The sequence below is a fragment of the Saccostrea cucullata genome, unplaced genomic scaffold, assembly GCF_032062105.1.
Source record: "Saccostrea cucullata isolate Sc308-1 unplaced genomic scaffold, CSIRO_AGI_Scuc_v1 ctg172, whole genome shotgun sequence".
NCBI lineage: Eukaryota > Metazoa > Mollusca > Bivalvia > Ostreida > Ostreidae > Saccostrea > Saccostrea cuccullata.
The window spans coordinates 83,873-104,766 of record NW_026932814.1 but is presented as its reverse complement, the minus strand read 5'-3'; the positions used below and the strand labels follow the sequence as shown (position 1 = coordinate 104,766).

The window sequence follows — 20,894 nt, the reverse complement described above, 5'->3', positions numbered from 1 at the left end:
GTTAGCTTATAAAATAGTGATCAAGCAAATCTCCTTTATCAACCAAGCAGTGAACAAAAATATGTTTTAAATTTAAAGGAATCTAAGTGAAGAAAACCTGCTGATAAGGAGTAGATGTAGTTCTGATAGAAATGTTTAAGATATCTAACAACAAAAATATTCAATCCAGTTACATGTACCTTCAAAAAAGGCCCATGGGCCACAACACACACCTGAGTCAATATGGCTGTTCTTCAACAGCAGTATTTTTTTTCTATGACTGTATATAGGTCCCAACCTACCCCCATGCAGAATCGAGTCTTAATTTAAACAAAATATATAGAATTTACACTAACTAAGGATGATTTTATATCAATATGATTTATGATAAATTTCTATGTTATCTGTACTTCTGACGATTTAGTAGGTATGATTTTTACTTTATTGATTGATTACTTGACCTAAAGCATTCTGTTGAAGTACGTAGTCTCTAATGTTGCTTGGGTATATTGCAAAGTTATTGCCAGACAGCTAGACGGACCCCAATCAGTTTGCAGGCTGGGAGTAAAAAGTTTCTTGTTTTCCTCGGGATATTAGCTGACCGTAAAATCCATGTCCTGTTTAAAAAAAAGAAAAAGAAAACAAAAACAGAACAATCTAGCGAGGATATCGGGCAGTAAAAAAAACGCCAAAAGCTGACAACAAAGGTATGCAATCCAGTTAGGTGCACAGGAAATAACATTAATAATTATTTAAAAGTAAAAGATTATTTTAAGTAATTTTGTCTCAAAAATATAGTGTCAATGATTCTCAATTCACGATATATTTTATGCAAAATTCTTCAATCTTGCAGCAATCAAGGATACTTTCTCGTGCTAAAGGTACAAAAAGAATTCTGTAGACAGACCAGGAGTTAATTTGCTCATATGTAAAATATGATGTGCACCTAACTTGATTTGAGCTCAGAAGCAAAAATTGTTACCCCGTTCCCTTGCGCCTAAATTAAACTCCCAATAAGGTGCAATATTCGCGTAAAGGTGAAATTTGCAGACCGTGTGTAAATGAATGCAATATTCTCAGATTTATTGTTACTTATGATACAGCAATTTTAATTCGAATGTTTTTTTTTTAATTTAACTGATTACTTGAAAAAGAGGAAAATGTAAGTTAGAGAAAGAACTAGAAATGTTCAAAACTGTTTTGACTTTCTTGGATATCTCTTAAGTTGTTATACATTGCTTAGTGAACTATCGGTTTAAAATGCACTTTAAATCTTTACCATCGATTAATTAGAAAGAAAAGTAATAATGGGGGTTCAGTTGGGAAATTGTGCTTTTTGTGTTATATCTGAAGACAATAATGCTTTGGCATTAAAAATGATTTTTTTACATTGGAAAAAATCTTAAACTCATGAATTGGTCCATTATAGAAAAGTTGAAATTAAACAATGTTTAACTTTGAAATAATGCTATTTTTATAAGGGCCTCTGAGGTGATATCTTGCCGGTTTGGCCGACAAAAGGGGTATGAATTAGGAATAAGAAGGTTGTTTTCCAGGTCTGCTAAAGCAATATTCTGAGGGCAGATTTTTTCCGAGGTAAATTTTGTAGTCCATTAGTTATTTATTATATATCTTGTATTATTTATCTGATTGTCCAAAACAGTTAGCCCCATGCTTATCCTAATAAGATTTTTTTAAATCCTGCAACTAAATCTTAAAAAACGCAATTTCAAACAATTACTCTTCTTTTTTTCTTGCTTAATATAATAAAGCTAAAGAAATTTTTAGAAGATCAAGTAAACATCAGCTATTCTGAAACTGGTTAACATTAAAAATATATCTGAATTTATAAATGAAATTATTTATTTTTTTCCTAGAAACGATTTATCCGTCAATGACAGTAAGTTTTCTTTGACATTAATTTTCTGTACAGTCTTACTATATTAATTTATTTAACAGAATGTGTAGATATTAGGTCACCATTTCTTCTCTTTCGTTTTTAAAGAATTTTTACGTTTCCAATCCAACTCGTTTCAAGCTTTTTAAATGTCAATTTCCTCTGTTCTGTGAGTTTTTATCTGTCAGATTTTATTTTATATTGATGGAGTACAAAGTCACAATAAGCAATTAATGATAAACATCCAATTTTTCAGGTTATCCGATACAATAAAAAAAAATGTCCAACCGATTTGCATTCATGATTGTACCCATATTTTTTTCATCAGGTTATTTGACTTCATCTGACAAAAGAATGAGTACTAGTTTTTTTTTTAATACCTCAACAGAAATGGTTGGATAGTTACTGAGAAAAATGAGATTTTAAAGTTTTGAAAGTTTAACTTTCATATTTTGTATGCTAAAGGGAACTGGTAGCACTTCGAAGAAAGGACATTTGTAATAATATGTTGCCCTCTCTCCCACTAATACACAAATACGGCCAAGACATTTTATTTGGGTTTAAATTGGTTCTGGGAGAAAGCTTAATTACAGAGTAGGATTTAACACCCCCCCCCCCCCCGTAAATTTGAATCTGGTGTAGAACTTCCATAAAGAAAAATTCTACTCTAGAGTAATTTTCTGTGGGGGAAATCCTTACCTAGAGCCTGCTTTCCAAGGGGGATCCTACTCCAGAGTCAGTTTTCTTGGAGGAAGGGGATGGGGTGGGTTTAAAGGGAAAGCCTATACTGTACAAGACCTGTATAATGCACATTGTGAAACTTTCTGTAATTTTTAAATATGTTATATTAAAGACATAACATTAATTATAGCATTTTTCCCCACAGGCTATATACTTAAAGAATTATGACGACCAATGAAATGAGCCAATTCCATCATATCCTTGGATGTGAAAAATGCAAAGATAGACCAGTCCCCTTCTTTTATTGCAAACGATGCAGAGTCAGTCTTTGCGATCCATGTGTGATAACTCATCTCCACATTAAGTCAAAAAATGGACACGATTTTGTGGAGTATGCCTGTAGATATGACGAGTCTTGTATTTGTGATACCCATCCACAACAGGAATGTTATACCTACTGCGCAACATGCGAATGTCCAACATGTGTGGTTTGCATTTCAACGAAGCACAGTCATCATGAAATATCTGAATTGTCTGAAAAAAAATTCAAGAACTCTTGAAAGTTATCATGCATGAAAATAAGCGTCTTCAGTCTTTCAAGCTTGAGGTGGACGAAATCCTTCGTCATACAACACAAAGATTGTCTTCTTTACCGAAGATATACCAGAGAAGGAAGAATGAAGTGACAGAACGGGATGAAGAATGGCAAAATCGTATTCAAGAAATAGTGAAGAATCTCCACCAGGAACTAGATAAGATGCAGTAGAGCATGAATTAGCACTTCAAACACAGAAACAAGAATTAGAGGAAGAGATGGCGGAGATGGATATTATGAAAATGAAAACGAAGAAATTGACAAAATCAAAGAATGTTGGGGAAATGAAGAAATGCATATCGGTGATGAAAAAGCATGAAAAGTCTTTACATGTTGCGGAAAGGTCATTTCCGGTCTTTTATAAATGTGAAATTGAAGAAAACTATTTTAGAACTTTTTTGGTTACATTGACAAAATTCAAGAAAGAAAACTTTCCCTCCCTGAATTGTTAGACACGGACGACGATTTTCCGAGTCAGAAAAGGTTAAAGCCACCAGAGGTTATCGCCACAATAGACTGCGGGTTTCCTGAATGTGAATTTGAAGAGCGCCTCTATGACATTGCTTTAACAACTAATAACAGAGTATGGGTCGGTGGAACGAATGGAGAACTCAAGTTGTTCGATCTCGAAGGAATCCATTATAAAACAATCCACATTCCAGTACCAGGCTTGCACTTGACTATGTTCAACATGCAAATGGTCTTTTCTGCTAAAAATGGATTGAAAAAAAAATATCCAATGACAACGCTGAAGTGATGCTGTTTGAAACCAGGGAATGGAAGCCATGTGGAATCACGAGTACTTTGTCAAGTGACCAACTGGTCTGTCTCTATAAGAAACCTCAGTCCAAAGTCGTGCGATATAGCAGCACTAGCACTGTACGCCAAGAAATACAGTATGACTCGCAGTATCACCCTCTGTACGAAAACGCGTTCTACATTGCCGAGAATGTCAATGAAGACATCATAGTAACCGACTGCGAGAAAGAATCTGCCATTGCTGTCAACAAATTAGGAATATTTCGTTTCTCTTACAAAGGGAAAGAAAGAAATTTCTTTCCCTGTTCACTCATAACTGATTCAGTGGGACATATCATAACTGACTCTGTGGGAGACAAGATCCATATGTTGGACATGGATGGGCGATTCTTGAGATACATTATTCCAATACAAGGACTTCAAAGACCACGAGCTGTGTCCATTGTCAGTGATGGGGACTTGATAATCGGGGAGCGAAAGAGTGGTGTAGTCAAAAGAATTATATGGAGCAATAAAAACAAATATATACGAGGGTCATTCAAAAAGTTCGTAGACTTTTGTCCCAACTTTTTTATTTAACGTTATATTATATCCAAATTTGGTACAAATATGTTAACAACAGATTCAAATAATTTTAGTAAAAAAATTGGAATGTATCTTCATATTTATTAAAATTATCAAGGATTTAGAACAGCAGAAATGGGGTCACGGAGCACCGTCACAATTGAGTAATTTACTGATTTTCACTTTATAGTATTTACAGCCATACCTCTAATAAATGGAGCTGAAACGAAATGGAATCTACATGTTTAAATAAAGTATTGCTGTATTAATTAAAATGAAATCAGGTTATGTAATATGTCGCTCCGTTTAAAAGATATCAGTTTCTAAATACATATGAACTTGATTTAAAAAAGCAAAAAACTATGACGTTGGAGGACGTCACGGAGCAGCAAGTAGCAATAAAATTGTACTTTTCAACTTTTCATTCGGGAAACTTCTTCTACAAGCTTAAAAAATCCGTATAAACCAGGATCTGTGTGAAAAATAATCTGTGTACTTGTATTAAATGAAAAATACAATTTTTGAGTGGTAGCGAGTTTGAATCATACAATGAATTGTCTGCAAAGAAACAGGTTAAAGTTAAAAATATTGTTGAAATAGTTAGGAACGTCATTGCACGTGAAGTGTGCTTCACTGTTGCAGAATTAATAGAGTTACATGGTAAATTAAAGAATTTGAAAACAATGACATTCTTATTCAAGCTTATATTAAATATTTGTACAATCGTTTGCAACCTAGGTGTTAAGTGTTATGGATATGTTGTTTTTTTTTTAAATGGGGAAGACGCTACAAACCGTTTATGAAATTAAGAAAATTAGTATAATTTTGACAAATTTTCTCAACGTTGTCTTTGACGTTACAATGTTGGTTAACCGTGCTCCGTGGTAACAAAACATGTTGGTTTAAATTTTGGTTAACATGAGTTCTATTTAATCAAATGGAATGAAACTTCACACTTCGATAAAATAAATGTTTATGTTTACGGAAATGTGTTGATCTATAATCTTGTAATAATTATTTGACGATGAGAAGCATTGTCTACGTATTTTTTAAATGACCCTCGTACATGTGTGGTATATCTCTATTATATAAACATGCAGAGAGCAAATATCTTCATATATGTATGAACTTCATAGACGATTCTTTCTTTGGTTGTTAGAACGGTCTGGAATTAATGTGCAGCTGTTTTACGTGGTCACTGTATGTTTGGTTGATGCAACAGCCACTGCTCAAGAGATCTGTACAGCTAGGTGATATGCTTAGCAATAAACGAAAGTGGTTTTCTTAAGAAATGCAGGTGAAAATATTCAGTGGATGTAATTATATTTGATGGTACCTGCTTCTTCTTACCTTATTTTACTTTTAAAGATTTTTTGTGAAAAAATTTATTGAGGAAAAATAAAACAAAAACATGTTCTCTCTTTTTTGTTTCTTTGAAATTCAAGGTGAGTAAAAATACCCTTTTCTGATTGTTCAGAAAAATATTTATCTGAAGTGTATTTATAGCAACTTTCAGTTCTAGTTCTCTCAAAACTTCCATAAATATTTTTCCTATACTGATCGAGTATTTCATTTTAAAACTTCCCTATTGTGACCATGCCCTACCCCTGGGGGTCATGATTTTTACAATTTAGAATTCACACTACCCCAGGATGCTTCCACATATTTTTCAACTTTTCTGGCCCAGTGGTTCTAGAGAAGATTTTTTTAATGACCCCACCCTATTTTTGTTTTTCTTGATTATCTCCCCTTGTATGAAGACTTGGTCCCTCATTTTAAGATTTTAACTCCCATTTACCCAAGGATACTTTGTGCCAAGCTTGGTTGAAATTGGCCCAGTGGCTCTTGAGAAAAGTTGATAATGTGAAAAGTTTACAGGTGGACCGACAGCTAGAAGGACGACGTAAAGCGGAGGATCAGAAAAGTTCACTTGAGCTTTCAGCTCAGGTGAGCTAAAAACTATATTGCTACAAAATGATATGCATATAAATTGACAATAAAATAATCTTGAAAATATAATTTTATTTTTCTAGGAAAAAAGAAAGCACAATAAACATCACAAATAGACCAGTAGCCGCACGTCATGTCATTCCTTGACGCCAGGACGGAATAGCCCTAAAAAAGAAAATAATTCAAATCTAAATTCTTTGACAAAATCAGTATGCAATGGACCTATTTTAATTAAATATGTATCATATGATTAGCTGCAGAACTGTAGCTCTCTGCTAGAGAAAATTTGGTCAGATAAAGCCTTATCTGTCTGAATTTTCTTAAGCAGAGCTACAGTTCTCCACCTATAGTATGATGAACTGTGTTTAAAGCAAAGAAAAAATCCTAATGCACAGTATTGACTAAAAACTTTGCTAGATGGAATGTAGGACATAAAAATTGAGCAAACTGAAACTGCAGATTTTTCTAAGGTCTATGATTTCACTTATGATATTTGTCTATTTATAACATTACCTGTGGGGCATATTTATGACGGGCCCTGATCCAGTGGGTCCCTTGTCCTTCAGTCTTGATGTCCAGCCTGCCGTAGGTTTTAACAATCTGTTTGGGTCTCTGTCCACTTCTACATCAACCTGAGGAAGAAGGCATATTAATGTGACTCAACGACAGAAACATTGTCAAAACACTTAACAAGAGGCCCATGGGCCACATCGCTCACCTGAGTAACTTAGGTGATGCAGTTCTTTACCAGATTTTCCCTCTTGCTATACCTATCGTACCCCACTACCCTTTTCCCTTTTATGATTTTAATACTTTAGAATCTACACTACCCCAGGATGCTTCGACACAAGTTTCAGCTTTCCTGGCCCAGTGGTTCTTGAGAAGAAGATTCTAAAAAGATTTTTCCTAAATACAGTGTATATCTATGTAAATCTTGGATTCCCTATTGTGGCCCCGCCCTACCCCCGGGGTCATGAATTTGACAATTTAATATCTACACTACCCAAGGATAATTTCACATAAGTTTCAGCTTTCCTGGCCCAGTGGTTCTTCAGAAGAAGATTTTTAAACATTTGTTCTATACATTTCTATGTTAAATTTGGATTCCCTATTGTGGCCCCGCCCTACCCCCGGGGGTCATGATTTTAACAATTTAATATCTACACTACCCAAGGATGCTTCCACATAAGTTTCAGTTTTCCTGGCCCAGTGGTTCTTGAGAAGAAGATTTTTTAATGACCCCACCCTATTTTTGTCTTTTCTTGATTATCTCCCCTTGTAAGGGGATTTGGTCCTTGATTTTTAAAATTCAAATTCCCCTTCACCCTAGGAGGCTTTGTACCAAGTTTGGTTAAAATTGGCCCAGTGGTTCTTGAGAAGAAGTTGAAAATGTGAAAAGTTTACAGACGGACGGACAGACAGACAGACAGACGGACGACGGACAACGGGTGATCAGAAAAGCTCACTTGAGCTTTCAGCTCAGGTGAGCTAAAAAGCATTTAACTTTTTACACTGAAATGAAAATTAACATACATCTTAACCATAACATGAAAAGTAAGTGTTCAAACAATTGCCGGCAATCAAGGCCAAAGGCTTCCTAACCAACAGCTGACTTGCTTTTCTTTGGCAGCAATGGCCAATGTAGTAAAATAGTATTATATTAAAATGAGTCTATTGCCACAATTTTATTTAAACAGACATATAATGTTACATATCCATCATTTTTCAGGATAGAATAATTTTAATACTGTAAAATGAGAATATTTGGAGCACTACTAATTTTAGCGCCTTTGGCGCAAGAGCCCCTGAACGCTAAAATTTATTGTGCGCTAATGGAATTCTAAATATTATTTTGTTGTCTATGTTCAAAGCTTTCACATAAGTACATGTAAACCGGAACGCGCAATTACGTAATGTCGAAGGGTCGTTGAATTTTATATATTTACATTTCCAATGTCTTTGTCCGAGAAAAAATTACAAATTGTAAATGTATTTATTTCCCCATCAATGTATTGGCGCTGTTCCAAAAAAACCATGTGCAGGGCAGAACAAACAGCTAGACAGAAGCAGGGCTTGGAGCACGTGGATTGGCGGAATCAAAGCATGTAAATATAAGGAATAACTCTCTTATTTTTCAATTTCATGACTATGATCAATCAATTGGCGTTTCTGCAAATTATCACGCAACCCAATCGATTGATCACATCATAAAATCGAAAAATAAGACAGTTATTCCTTAAATAAACACTAGTACTGTACATATTAGGATCAATCGAGAAAGTTCTGCCAAATCATAATTTATTTAATTAAACTATTGTTAGTTGTTACCCGATACTTATCATTAGCACCTTCAAAGTATGGCTTCTCGGCGTGTCAATCATCTATCGCCTTGAGGTAAACAATGCAATCAAGCATGGCGATTGAGCTTGCAGACAATACCTGATTATGATTACCGTTAATCCAAGTAACTTTCCTTTGATGCATGCATTGTTTTAATTTATTAAAATGCGTGAATACTCCATTTCTTTTATTTAAAATAAAATTAATTAAAAAATTACCAATGTGCCACGTCTATGTGATTGCAACACCACGGTAAAGTTGATGATTGTTTACTTATATATGGGAGTGCTATTGTGTTTCTGTGCTTGACTAACTAAAAAGTCAAATACAGGCATGGATTAAAAAAGTATTATCACATTAATATATTTTAATGACAAGTGCAAGCGCTAATTTTATTTGCGCCAATGTATTCCCAATTGCATTTGTGCTAAAATACGTATGTGCCAAATTTTCTCGTTTTACAGTAGATAAAGCTCATTTACATGACATATATCATAAAACTACCACCATTTTACTATTAGAGGTGATGTTTACCTGTTCTCTAAGTCTATCCAGACGTTTTTGCTTCTCTATTTTTTCATTTTCTTTTTCCTTTTCCTTTGCTAACTTTTCTTGCATTTTCTTCTGGTCCTAAAAATCAAAACAAAATTTCCTACTCAATACTATAGTAACGTAAATTTGGCATAAAAGAGAGAAATTGTAACTCATTACAGCTTAGTACGGTAATCAAGTAGTCTTAGTCTAGAAGAATTTTTAACTCTAACTCTCTCAAAGGTGGCATACACAGTATAAAGTATATAGTATCATGTATTTTTATAAAGGATATAGGTCATCAGTAATAAGAATTTTCTGAAATCTTGCAAATTAACCATAATTAAGTAGGCCCTCTTCTCAATCTACTCATACTGTGATTTTGAAAAAGTACACATTTTTCTGTAACATCTGCGATGTTAATTCTCATACTAACAACCAAAGAAAGACATTTTATTGTTTAAATGTAGCTGAGGATGTATCTGAAATTTGAGACAATAACTGACCCTGTCCCTGAATCGGTGAATCTCCCTGGCCGAGATTTGTTTCTGTCTTTCTTTGTCCTCCTGCTCCCACGCTCTCTTCTGTTCCTCCAAAAACCTCTCCTCCTCCTCTCTCTCCTTCTTGTGTATCTCTACTTTCTGTTTCAATTCAGCCTATGATAAAAAGCAAAATTCCTCATTTTAAATTCAACCTGCAGGTAAAATGCCAATTACTTATCTCTACCATCATTTTGCACTCCAGTTCAGCAACAGTGTCTCTACTCTGTGTTTAAAATCTACATACTCTTAACTACCTAACTTGTAAACTATACATAAACTAAAATGTAGGAGCTTGTCAACAATAAAACATTTCACATCATTTGGTCTATCTGATACATGCATGTACCATCATTCATATATTTTTTTAAAACTTTATTTAAAAGTTTATATGAAATTATTTTTATTGAAAAGTGACCTTTTCTTTCTTTCTCTCTTCTTCTTTCTTTGCTTTCTCTAATGCAACTCTCAGCTTTTTTTCTTCTGCTTGTGCCCTTTCTAATTCTTTTTGCACCTGAAATTTCAAATTCATACAAAAGTCAGCTCTGAAACCCAATACATGTAATTTCAACTAACCATGACAGAAACTATGTCCTCTTTTAAAACAATGTCTATAGAATAAAAAATTTAAAACATGCAATTTAAAAAAAAGAATTAGGGATAAATTACATGTATTGCTCTTGAGTAATTTACTAAATAAAAATTAATGTCCATCTTAGTTTCTACATACCTTCCAAGCATTCAACTGACTAAATCTCTGTCTTTTTTCCTCTTCTAGTTGCTCTTTTAACCTCTCTTGTTTTTGTTTCTCTTTTTCTTGCTCCTCTGCTAGCTCTGTTTCCACTTTACTTAGAACATCCTCTTTCTCACCCTTTTTAAAGATTTTTGACAAATTTAAAGTATCATACTGAATGGAATGGATTCAAAACTTTCCTTTGTATTTTTTTATGAAAGTTACCTCCTTTCGCTCCCTCCACTTCCGAATGCTCTCTTTCTTCTTCTCATTCATGGATAGATATGTCTGATACCACTCCTCATGATCTGTGATTTCCTCCTCTGTTTTAGTTGGTATGGCCACCAGTGCATGTTTTATAAAAATTGTCTTCCCCTGAAAATGATGATTCTAGGAGTTCAAAGAATAGAACAATACAAAACAATACAAGTATATTACAAAGTCTACTTTCATAGATATTTTCTTCTGCTCAGTTTTAATTAAGAGTCTATATACAAAAATGCACCCCCATTTATACCTTATATCTGTTCCTGAATTTGAGGAATGTACCATGATCATATTCATCCCAGCCACCTCTTATACCCCCTGTTTCCTCCAGAAATTTCTGTAATTAACAAGTGTTGATAATCAAACTCAAACAGCAAGATATCAGAATGGAAAAAAAATAATCATTTACATGTAAAACAACAAAGAGAATAAATCTGGACCTTTAAAATTAGTTTATTTTCTCATTTTTAATCCATATCATGTGTCAGAAATGACTTGAAATTGAAAAATATTTTTTTTATATAAATCCAACCTCAAATGCTGCTACTTGTGGTGGCAGATCTTTGGTGATGTCTCTAGCACTGGCTAATGGAGCTGGGGAAGGTTTGTTTTTGTTGTTGGATTTTTCTGAGAGTTGACTCCAGGCATCAAACTTCCTCTCTAGAGCCTGGATTTCCTGAGACGTTACCCTCTCATCTCTGATTAACTCTTCATAACTGTAAGATTTTAATGTATAGGAATATAGAGATCCGTTAGCTGAAAATTTCTGATCAGAGCAGGGATGCTTACTCTTCCTTGGCACCTGATCCCATCTCTGGAATTCTCTGGCATCCATGTTTATAGATTTGTATTGTTTGCAGTTTCTTATGAGATTGATTACTAATATCTTCACGTTTTTAATTATATTTTGGTACATGTATTGCAATATAATCTGAATATAATGAGGAAATTTATTATAAGAAGCGATGCTCATTTAATATAAGTGGAATAAATTAGGGTATTTTAAAAGGCAAATAACCAGTACATTGTACAATGAAGTAAAGCTGTAAAAAAAGATATATTTCTTTTTTTCTTTATCCCCATCCCAATTCCTTCCATCACTTATTTTATTTTTTTCAAAAGGTCTTCGAATATATAACACATTCTGGTTAATATAAACTACTTACTGTTTTCTTTGGTTTTCTTTAAAGCTGTTTATAGTGCCCTCTATCTCTTCCATGGTCACTTTCAGTTTTTCTACAACTAATTAATCAAGCAATTGTTATTCACTGATCATATATTTTTGCCAATGATAAAGTTTTAAGTACATGTATCAAGTACAACATTAAACTTTTTTTGTTCTACCAGTTACATTTATATCCATTTTTACATGTTTTTACAAGAAATTTTTATTTTTAGGTAATTGTGTGAAAAATTCATTTGTTAATAAGTTTTTAGCTCACCTGAGCCGAAGGCTCAAGTGAGCTATTCTGCTCAAAATTTGTCTCACTGTTGTCTGTCATTGTCGTCGTTGTTGTTGGCGTAAACTTGTCACATTTTCGACTTCTTCTCAAGAACCACTGGGCCAATTTCAACCAAACTTAGCACAAAGTATCCTTAGGTGAAGGGGAGTCAACTTTGTTCATAAGGGCCATATTTTTGCAGAAATTGTGAAAATTTGTTTTAAGTACTGTGCCAGGAAAGATGAAACTTATAGAAGCCAAGTGTAGATTCAAGTTTTTTTGGGGGTCTTGGCCCAAAGTTTTACATAGAAATATGTAAGAAAATTCTTTAAAAATCTTCTTCTCAAGAACCACTGTGCCAGGAAAGTTGAAATTTATAGGGAAACATCCTCAGGTAGTGTGGATTCAAATTTCTTCAAATCATGACCCGTGGGGGTAGAGCGGGCCCACAATGGCTGATCAAAATTTTACATAGAAATATATAGGGAAATTCTTTTAAAATCTTCTTCTCTGGAACAGCAAAGGTATGAATGATCATATTCTTATGGAAGCATCCTCAGGTACTGGAGATTCAAGTTTGTTCAAATCATGACACCTGGGAGTAGGGCAGGGCCACAACATGGAATCTAAGTTTTACATAGAAACAAGTAGAAAAAAATCTTTAAAAATCTTCTTTTCAAGTATAGCAAAGCCATGATTAGTCCTATTCATATGGAAGCATTCTCATGTAGATTCAATTTTGTTCAAGTTATGACCCCTGTGGGTAGGGTGGGGCCACAATGTAAGTTCAAATGAAAAGGGCAATAAAGCCACAGGTAGTCAAAGAAATATGCAAGCATCCTTAGTTAGTTTTGATTTTAGTTTCTTCTGATCATACCCTATCCCTTTTAAGGATTGGTTGGGACCACTGTTGGGTTTAAACTTTTCAATTATAAACTGATTTCTGCTTTTTTCCTAGCCACATTGCTCAGGTGAGCGATGTGGCCCATGGGCCTCTCGTTAAATACTGTGATTATATGCAAAAAAACAAAACAACCCCCCCCCCAAAAAAAAAAACAGAAAAAAAAAAGAATTCATGAAAATTTTGTCTCCTTCAAAACTTATTCAATGGGTTTGTCACAAAATTAAGTGTTGCAAAATTGTGGAGATCTACAGTATATCAATGTTATCCATTTAACATTTAACTCACAATTGACTTTAAAAAGATTAAGACTTTAAATTTGTTACTTAGAATGAATTTATTTCCTTATTTTATTATGGTATGCTGACATTTTAGTAATTTTATTTTGTTTTTGAAGTTATGATTGATAAAAGTTTTTTAAAATTCTTTTAAGCTCCTCTGACATTTACGTGCATTTTCTGTTATCAGTCGTCTTAGTAATACTAAAACAATTGATCACAGACAATGCATGTAAACTTCTGAGGGGCTTTGATACTTAAATGAAGAAAACTTACATTCTGGTGTTGGCTTCACATCTTTCAACTCTTTGTGAAAGCGTTTTACCATATGACTGATCTTTTCAAGCTGCTGCTTCACTTTCACCTCTACATAAAAAAAATAAGTAAAATTTGGTTACAAAAAATTTCCTTTGAAATATTTAAGATTTCTGATGAATTGAATTTCAAATATAAATTGACTGATTTGACAACCAATCATTAAGGGGAGACAGGGCACATGTCACATGACTAAAAAGACATATTACGTCATAATCGGTGATGATATACATGTTAAACGTTGTTAAAATCAACAGTTCTTGTGGAATTTTATTCTAAATTCTACAATTGCTGTTTAAACATTTAACATGTTTAATTTTAGAAATTATTACTCATAAAATTTTTAAAGATCTTGCCATCATTTAGATATTGTGAAGTTGCCCAGTCCACACATTTGTTTCTCTTTACCCTGCAGTTTGACGTCAGTGACGTCATAGACGTAGTGTTTGAATTTTCAGTGCAGTGAGATCAAGTACACACACCCATCATGATCAGTTTAATTTCATAATAAACAGGTCACAGTCAATGTATCGTGATACATTTCTAAAGCAGATTTTTTAAAATGAATATTTTTTCGTGTTTAGTAGCAGAGATTCTCTCCATTTAGATAATTTTGAATGTTTATGTTTTCGTGTGACGTCACAATTGATTTCCCGCACTCGGAAAATACAAACATGTTCAGCGTTTTTATCATGCTTACGTCTAATTCAACGATGTCCTGTGCGAAATTGAGGTAAGCTTCACCCTGTGATATTTATGCAGTAAATAATTACGATGAAGGACTGACATTCAATCGTAAATTTAGAAATATTTATTAACAGAATTTTTTCCCAGTGAGGTTTTTGTCGTTGAAGCTGCCTTGAAAAATGCAGAAATTATCCCACCCAAATACTAGATAAAATTAAAACAATTGCTTTCAGATAATTTAAACACAATGAATATTCTGAAATATTTGAGTATATACTGTTATCTATAATATTTATCGTTTGTGCGTAAAAATTCGCATGATGGACTCCGTTATGGGCCCGTAAACATGAAGTATCTAAACTCCATACAAACTCTACACAGGGCGGTATTTGTGGGGCGATATCTTTTAAATAAGTCAAGAAATCCTTTGACAGGACCGTTTTAAAATGTAAAGTACATATTAAATTAGTAATATAAAAAATACGAAAAAAATTCATTGACAGGAATTTTTTAAGCTAGAGGTCCTGTTCCTCCTTAAGTGCCAAGTTTGGTGACTCAACATGCATCAACTAAAACAAGTTGATCTGGCTCTAGGAAAGATCTAGAGAATTCAAGGAACAAGCATACAGATACCGGTATATACAAAGTTTATAGAAATCTAAAGATCTTCAGATGCCTACGTTCTGACTTGATCTCTGCTGTCATTTTGGAATCCATCTCCTCAAGGGAAGCAAAGTCATGTCTGAATTCACTCCTCTTACTGTAAAGGTGAGTTGTTTTCTCACGTTCCATAGCAACCACCCTAAATAAGTTCAAATGTATGCTGAATTTGTAATAATGTCATAAGTGTATTGTGTATTTTTTTTTGTCGTTCGTGTTACACACTTTTTGCACAAATAAAGTTATTGATATGAATTTAATTTACACACACACTTACATGAGAAATATGTATGACTTAATGAGGTTTTAGATGTATAGCTTGATTCATATTATCATATTTATCTTAGAAATCTTTCAGTGTAATTTAAGCGAAATGGAGGACACAAACTTTCAGTAGGCTTCAAGCAAAGATGCCTAAAAATATTATTCAAATACAGCAGGTAAAGCCCATTGAACTAACTGTACTCACAGCAGTATAAAATACCAATGCTATGTTATACCCGTTTCCCATGTGCCCAGATCTGATCTTCTTCTACATAGATTTGACCAAACTCTACCAAGGCTAGTAATTCAGTTAAACATTTTGTCCAAAGATACAATGATTCCCTTGAACTATTATTAGTCATACATGTGCAACAATGCAGCCAAAGCATAACCTACAGATCATTTGCACAATTTTTCTGTTTTTAGGTTACAACCAAAAAAACTGATTAACAGAATGGAACAAATGACTTTTTTTCAAGCACAAATTTTCATTATCACATTTTAAAAAAGGTCGAGAGATACGTAAATGTTGATGAAATAAGAATAATTTACTTACTGTACACTTAATTTCCTTAACTCTCTGAGGATTTCACCCTTCTTTGCTTTTTCCATTTTGTTTTTCCATGCCAATACATTTTTCTCTCTCTCTTCATTCTGAAAAAAATACAGATAAAACAGAAGTGTTAAAGTTTACGAAAACCTAAAGCGTTAAATTGCAGATAACCTGTAATTTCATAAAGCTCAGCTACTTTTTAATTGTGCACTGGTACAGCACTATATTGGCTTGATAGTAGCTACAGGTCAGGGGTCCCACTGTACCGAAAATACTTTTCGCCACTTTTAGCGACAAAAGGAAATTTAAGGCATCCTTACATCTGATTTCTCGACAATGCAATGCACTTTACGTTATTCAATTTTTTAAATTATCTTTATCACAGACATTGATTTAAAATTGAAATGTTTAAAGCTTATGGTAGTATCCATTTATACAATTAATTTGATATTGAATTGATATCAGCCAACTCTTGACAGAAAATTTCCTCTTGTTTATATATGTAATATATTTTTTTTTGCCTGGGAAAGGGGGGGGGGGTACAGACCTAGTAAATATATATGACATTTTTTAAAAATGGAATTTTTAATCATTTCATTAATCAAGGAAAGTGATAAAAGAAGTATAACTAGAGCAAAGCTCGTTGCAAAGCAACGAGTAGGTCTTCCGTCCTGTTTGACCAGAAGTAGCTTTCATTTTTACGAAAATGAGTAAAAAATGGTTTAAATCCTCTAAGTATATGTTAATTTATGCAAAAATAAGCCAGTTTTTTGCCACTTCCGGTTTGACCGGAAGTGACGTCGACGGACGGAAAAATAATTTTTATGCTCCCAGTGACAGATATTGTTTAAAAAACTTGTCAAGAACGGCAGAAATACGCGTTTTCCGACTACTTCCGGTTTGGCCGGAAGTGACGTCGCCGGACGTTTTTCGAAAACTCCAATAGATTAAGCTTGACATTTTGAACAACTTTGCTTCTTTGACGTATTATAAATTCTCAATACTTTTTGAGATATAAAGGAAAAACTTGTGGCCCCTCTAGGGCTTTAATTTTAGGGGCCAGCCCTTTTTTCGAGGTATCATTTTAAAGATCTCAAAATTTTTCACAACTTTTGTTCTATATGTTTTAACAAAATATTTACAAGTAAAACGATATAATACAAAAGGTGTTAGAAATTTTGAAACGCTCAGTATGACTTTTTTCAGACCCTACTGAACGTTAACGTGCAGTACTTCCGGTGAAAGTTAACAACACAATGCAAATCTACATATGTTGCTCTATCTTCCAGAAAAGGTTTCATCTTCCTGTGATGAGCGGTTATTAAGAAGAGCGACGGACAAACTGACCCTTAAAAATCACAAAATTGCGAAAATCTTCGAACCGGAAGTGACGCCATCAAAATGAAAAAGAATGCATCAAGTTTCATAAAAATATAACCAGCCGTTTTTGAGAAATTGCGTGCACAAAATCGGTAGGAAAAACAATAATAAGAAAAACAGTGGAAAAGAAACCAATGAATAACAAGAAGGTCGTCCGCTGAAGACGGAAGACCTTAATTACAAAGTAATGAAAATTAGGTTCAAAACTTGACTTTATTTTAACAACTTGGAGACTCCAGTGTTTAATTATATGCAAGCTCATGTAATTGTAAATAACTCAGTGTAATTTACTAAGATAATTCTGTTTCCAAACCAATTTCTTTTTCACTCTTTGTCAGTTTATGGTACACATTGTATAATGTACACATTTTCAATTTTTAATAGGTAAAATTTGAAGCTATTCTTTACAATTTTCGTCATGTTTCCCTATTTTCGGTAAAAAAAAAACGATCTACATAGATCCAGATTTTGTTGATAAAAATCTTTTATTTACGAACTTCAGCTCCTAAAAACACTTTATTCCCCTTGTTTAATCCAAATTATTTTACTTCCAGCAATTTTGTAACCCTTTATTGCTCCAGGATAGTTTCCTAGTCAGCTGTGTTCGTTCAAGCGAGACATGATTTCCTAGGGAGTTCAACATTACCGCTACATTGCCAAAAATTTCAACTCATTACCGCTACATTTTTTCAGATTTTGGACCGATCATTACCGCTACATTTTCCCGGCCAAAAAATAACTCATTACCGCTACATATCGATTTAGCCAGGTATGGTTCGGTATATGAGTTCTAATCAACAGAATTCACTCACAATTTAATCAGGATGAGTATATATATATATATATATATATATATATATATATATATATATATATATATATATATATATATATATATATATATATATATATATATATATATATATATATATATATATATATATATATATATATATATATATATATATATATATATATATATATATATATATATATATATATATATATATATATATATATATATATATATATATATATATATATATATATATATATATATATATATATATATATATATATACATAAACGTAGAATATATATATATAAATTACTCTACAGTCGAAATTTAATTATTTAATCATTTAATTATGACCACAATTGAGAAGTTGTTACAAATCGAGGGAATGCCGCCTTACTTATCGATGGTTATAAATTTAGAAAACAACAATATGTCAAGCAAATGGCTTTCAAGGCTTTAGCGATAGTGTAAAAACATATGAAAAAACGTAGAATTTTATCTATAAACAGCGCTTGATTTTATTTTTTTTGTGTTTTATGAAAAAAAAATGATTTTAATAATAATAATTAAAAAACATCCTGCTCAAAGTCCTACTTTCACCTTCCCTTGGTGGGCAGGGGAAAGGGGTCTTATGCATGTATAGGTTGTACTGTACACACAGAAGTGACTGGCTAACCAAAGAGGCAATGTAGCGGTAATGTATACTTTTTTATGCAGCGGTAATGTAAGGTTTTTTGTAGCGGTAATGACTATGTAGCGGTAATGAAATTTTTGAAAATGTAGCGGTAATGATACGCACCCATTTCCTACATGTAGGTTTCAGTTTTCACACCTCTGCTGCATTAAATAAACAAAGGGACTTATCTGTATACCAGGTACATTGAATAAACAAAGGAGCTAACCAGGACTACACAAATTTTGTACATGGTACATCTAAAAAAATCATTTTCGCCACTTATGAATTTCTTTTCGCCACTTTTGAAAAAAATTCGCAATTGGCGACAATGGCGAATCACAGCTCGAGCACTGCTACATGTACCTTTAATGATAATGAAAACTGCAAGTTTTCTTTAGTAAATTTTTAGACCAAAGGTACACCTAAGGCTTATCAGTGGTATTTCAAATTATTACATACATATTGTACTACAGTTACAGGGTTCGACATTAATGTTAGTCCTTTAGTCTCAGACTAATAAAATTTTCTTAAATAAATAATTTACAGATGTTCAATTCTCGACAATTTTCACTGGAAAACCCTGTATGTATTTTTAGCTTTCTGGCTTTTTTGTGGGAAGTTAGCTTATTCCAAGTAAATTTGTAATTTAGGACTCATTAGTACGAAATAAAACACATTAGCAATCATGATTTAGTATGACACATAAAGAAGATGCCAGATGTCTGGATGATGTAATCATGTACACAGAAAAATGAATGAGATTGTGAATATATAATGGTAGTTCCTGATTGCAAGATTTCAACAAATCTTGGAATAAAACATTTCACGTTAATGCTTTGTTTATTGAAAAAAAGAGTATAAAATTAACATTGCAATGTTTATTCTATTTATTTATTTATTTTTTGGACGGACTCATAAAATTGCACGCGGACTAGTAAAAGTAAAGAAGCACTAGTCCGGCTGGACTAAGGCCTAAAAAAGTTAGTGTTGAGCCTTGCAATTATGTACTATGTGACATTGTTACGTCATATTAATTGCTTTTTGATATTGAGAGACTATGCATTGTGATGTCATGTTATTTACCTCCAACTCAAAGTCTGATGTGGCTTAAAAAAATAATATGTTTCTTTCCTGTAACATTCAAAAAAAATTCAAGTGTCGGTAGGTCAGGATTTTTAAAAATTTTTTATTTAAATTTTTTGTTTTGCTTATTAATGGTCAAACATCCCCAGACTGAATAAACTAAGTGTTATATTTACAGTGGACACCCAACATGGCTGCCTATCCGCAGAAAACGAACTTCAAAAAGTTGTGCTGGGAAATTGATGTTACAGTAATGATTACTCTTTCTATATTTAAGGTAAATGTTAACTATTTTGACATATTTTATGTCTCAAGTTAAGCTATGTACAATTAATTTTTTTTTGAATAAATGGAATCAGCTGATTGATCAAACTCAGTTTTGACATTTGGCAGAAAAAAAAATCCACCCAGGGGTAATTTGAATGAGTCGGTCTGGTTACAGGAAAGAAACATAATTTTTTTCTAGGCCTGTACCAAAATTTACAGCTGATTTGCTAACCAATCAAAACTCATGTTACAAGCTTCATAGGAAATAAAGAATTGAACCCAGGACCCCTGTAGCAGAGTGCATCACTGGTCAGGTGCTCTGCAAACAGCTACCTATGCCACAGCCCCAAACATCACAATGTTTATATTTATCCCAAATGCCTTCTCATGGTTTCTGCCTAAGAGTAAATTACTTTCACTGAAATAAGTTTAAAAGTGTTTAAAAAGATTGAACATTTTTTGACAAAGAAGTGTTATACTGAAGCCTGTCAATTGAATCGTGAACTTGAAACTTGTCACCCATCCATTTAATCAGCAAATGCAATGGCAGCACAAGGAAAAAGCAATCAAGACATTATTAAAAATAGAATTAATACATAGACAGAGTGCAAATATTGATAAATAAGAGTCAATTAAAACAACCCTTCACAAAATAATCACAAAAATCGGTAAAAATATTGCAAGTTTCTTCACCTCCTTGACTATTGCCGCCATGTTGTAAACAAAACTTTTTTAAACAAATCGTCCAGTAGTG

The 20,894-nt window shown here is 33.1% G+C and overlaps 1 protein-coding gene and 1 pseudogene across 1 annotated transcript; one reads left to right on the top strand and one right to left on the bottom strand.

Annotated features, from left to right (window-relative positions):
• The first annotated feature begins 2,781 nt into the window (after nucleotides 1-2,781).
• LOC134236201 (uncharacterized) lies at nucleotides 2,782-5,729 on the top strand (annotated as a pseudogene).
• A 755-nt stretch (nucleotides 5,730-6,484) lies between these two features.
• LOC134236210 (coiled-coil domain-containing protein 112-like) lies at nucleotides 6,485-20,860 on the bottom strand. The gene is made up of 14 exons (XM_062718371.1): nucleotides 20,834-20,860; nucleotides 15,939-16,036; nucleotides 15,139-15,260; nucleotides 13,733-13,822; nucleotides 12,002-12,077; nucleotides 11,368-11,551; nucleotides 11,086-11,172; nucleotides 10,794-10,943; nucleotides 10,566-10,706; nucleotides 10,254-10,349; nucleotides 9,803-9,952; nucleotides 9,300-9,395; nucleotides 6,939-7,057; nucleotides 6,485-6,590 (listed from the first exon to the last, which is right to left on the bottom strand). The coding sequence occupies exons 1-14, from the start codon at nucleotides 20,852-20,854 to the stop codon at nucleotides 6,557-6,559; spliced, it is 1,464 nt and encodes a 487-aa protein (XP_062574355.1). The 5' UTR covers nucleotides 20,855-20,860; the 3' UTR covers nucleotides 6,485-6,556.
• Nucleotides 20,861-20,894: the final 34 nt, after the last annotated feature.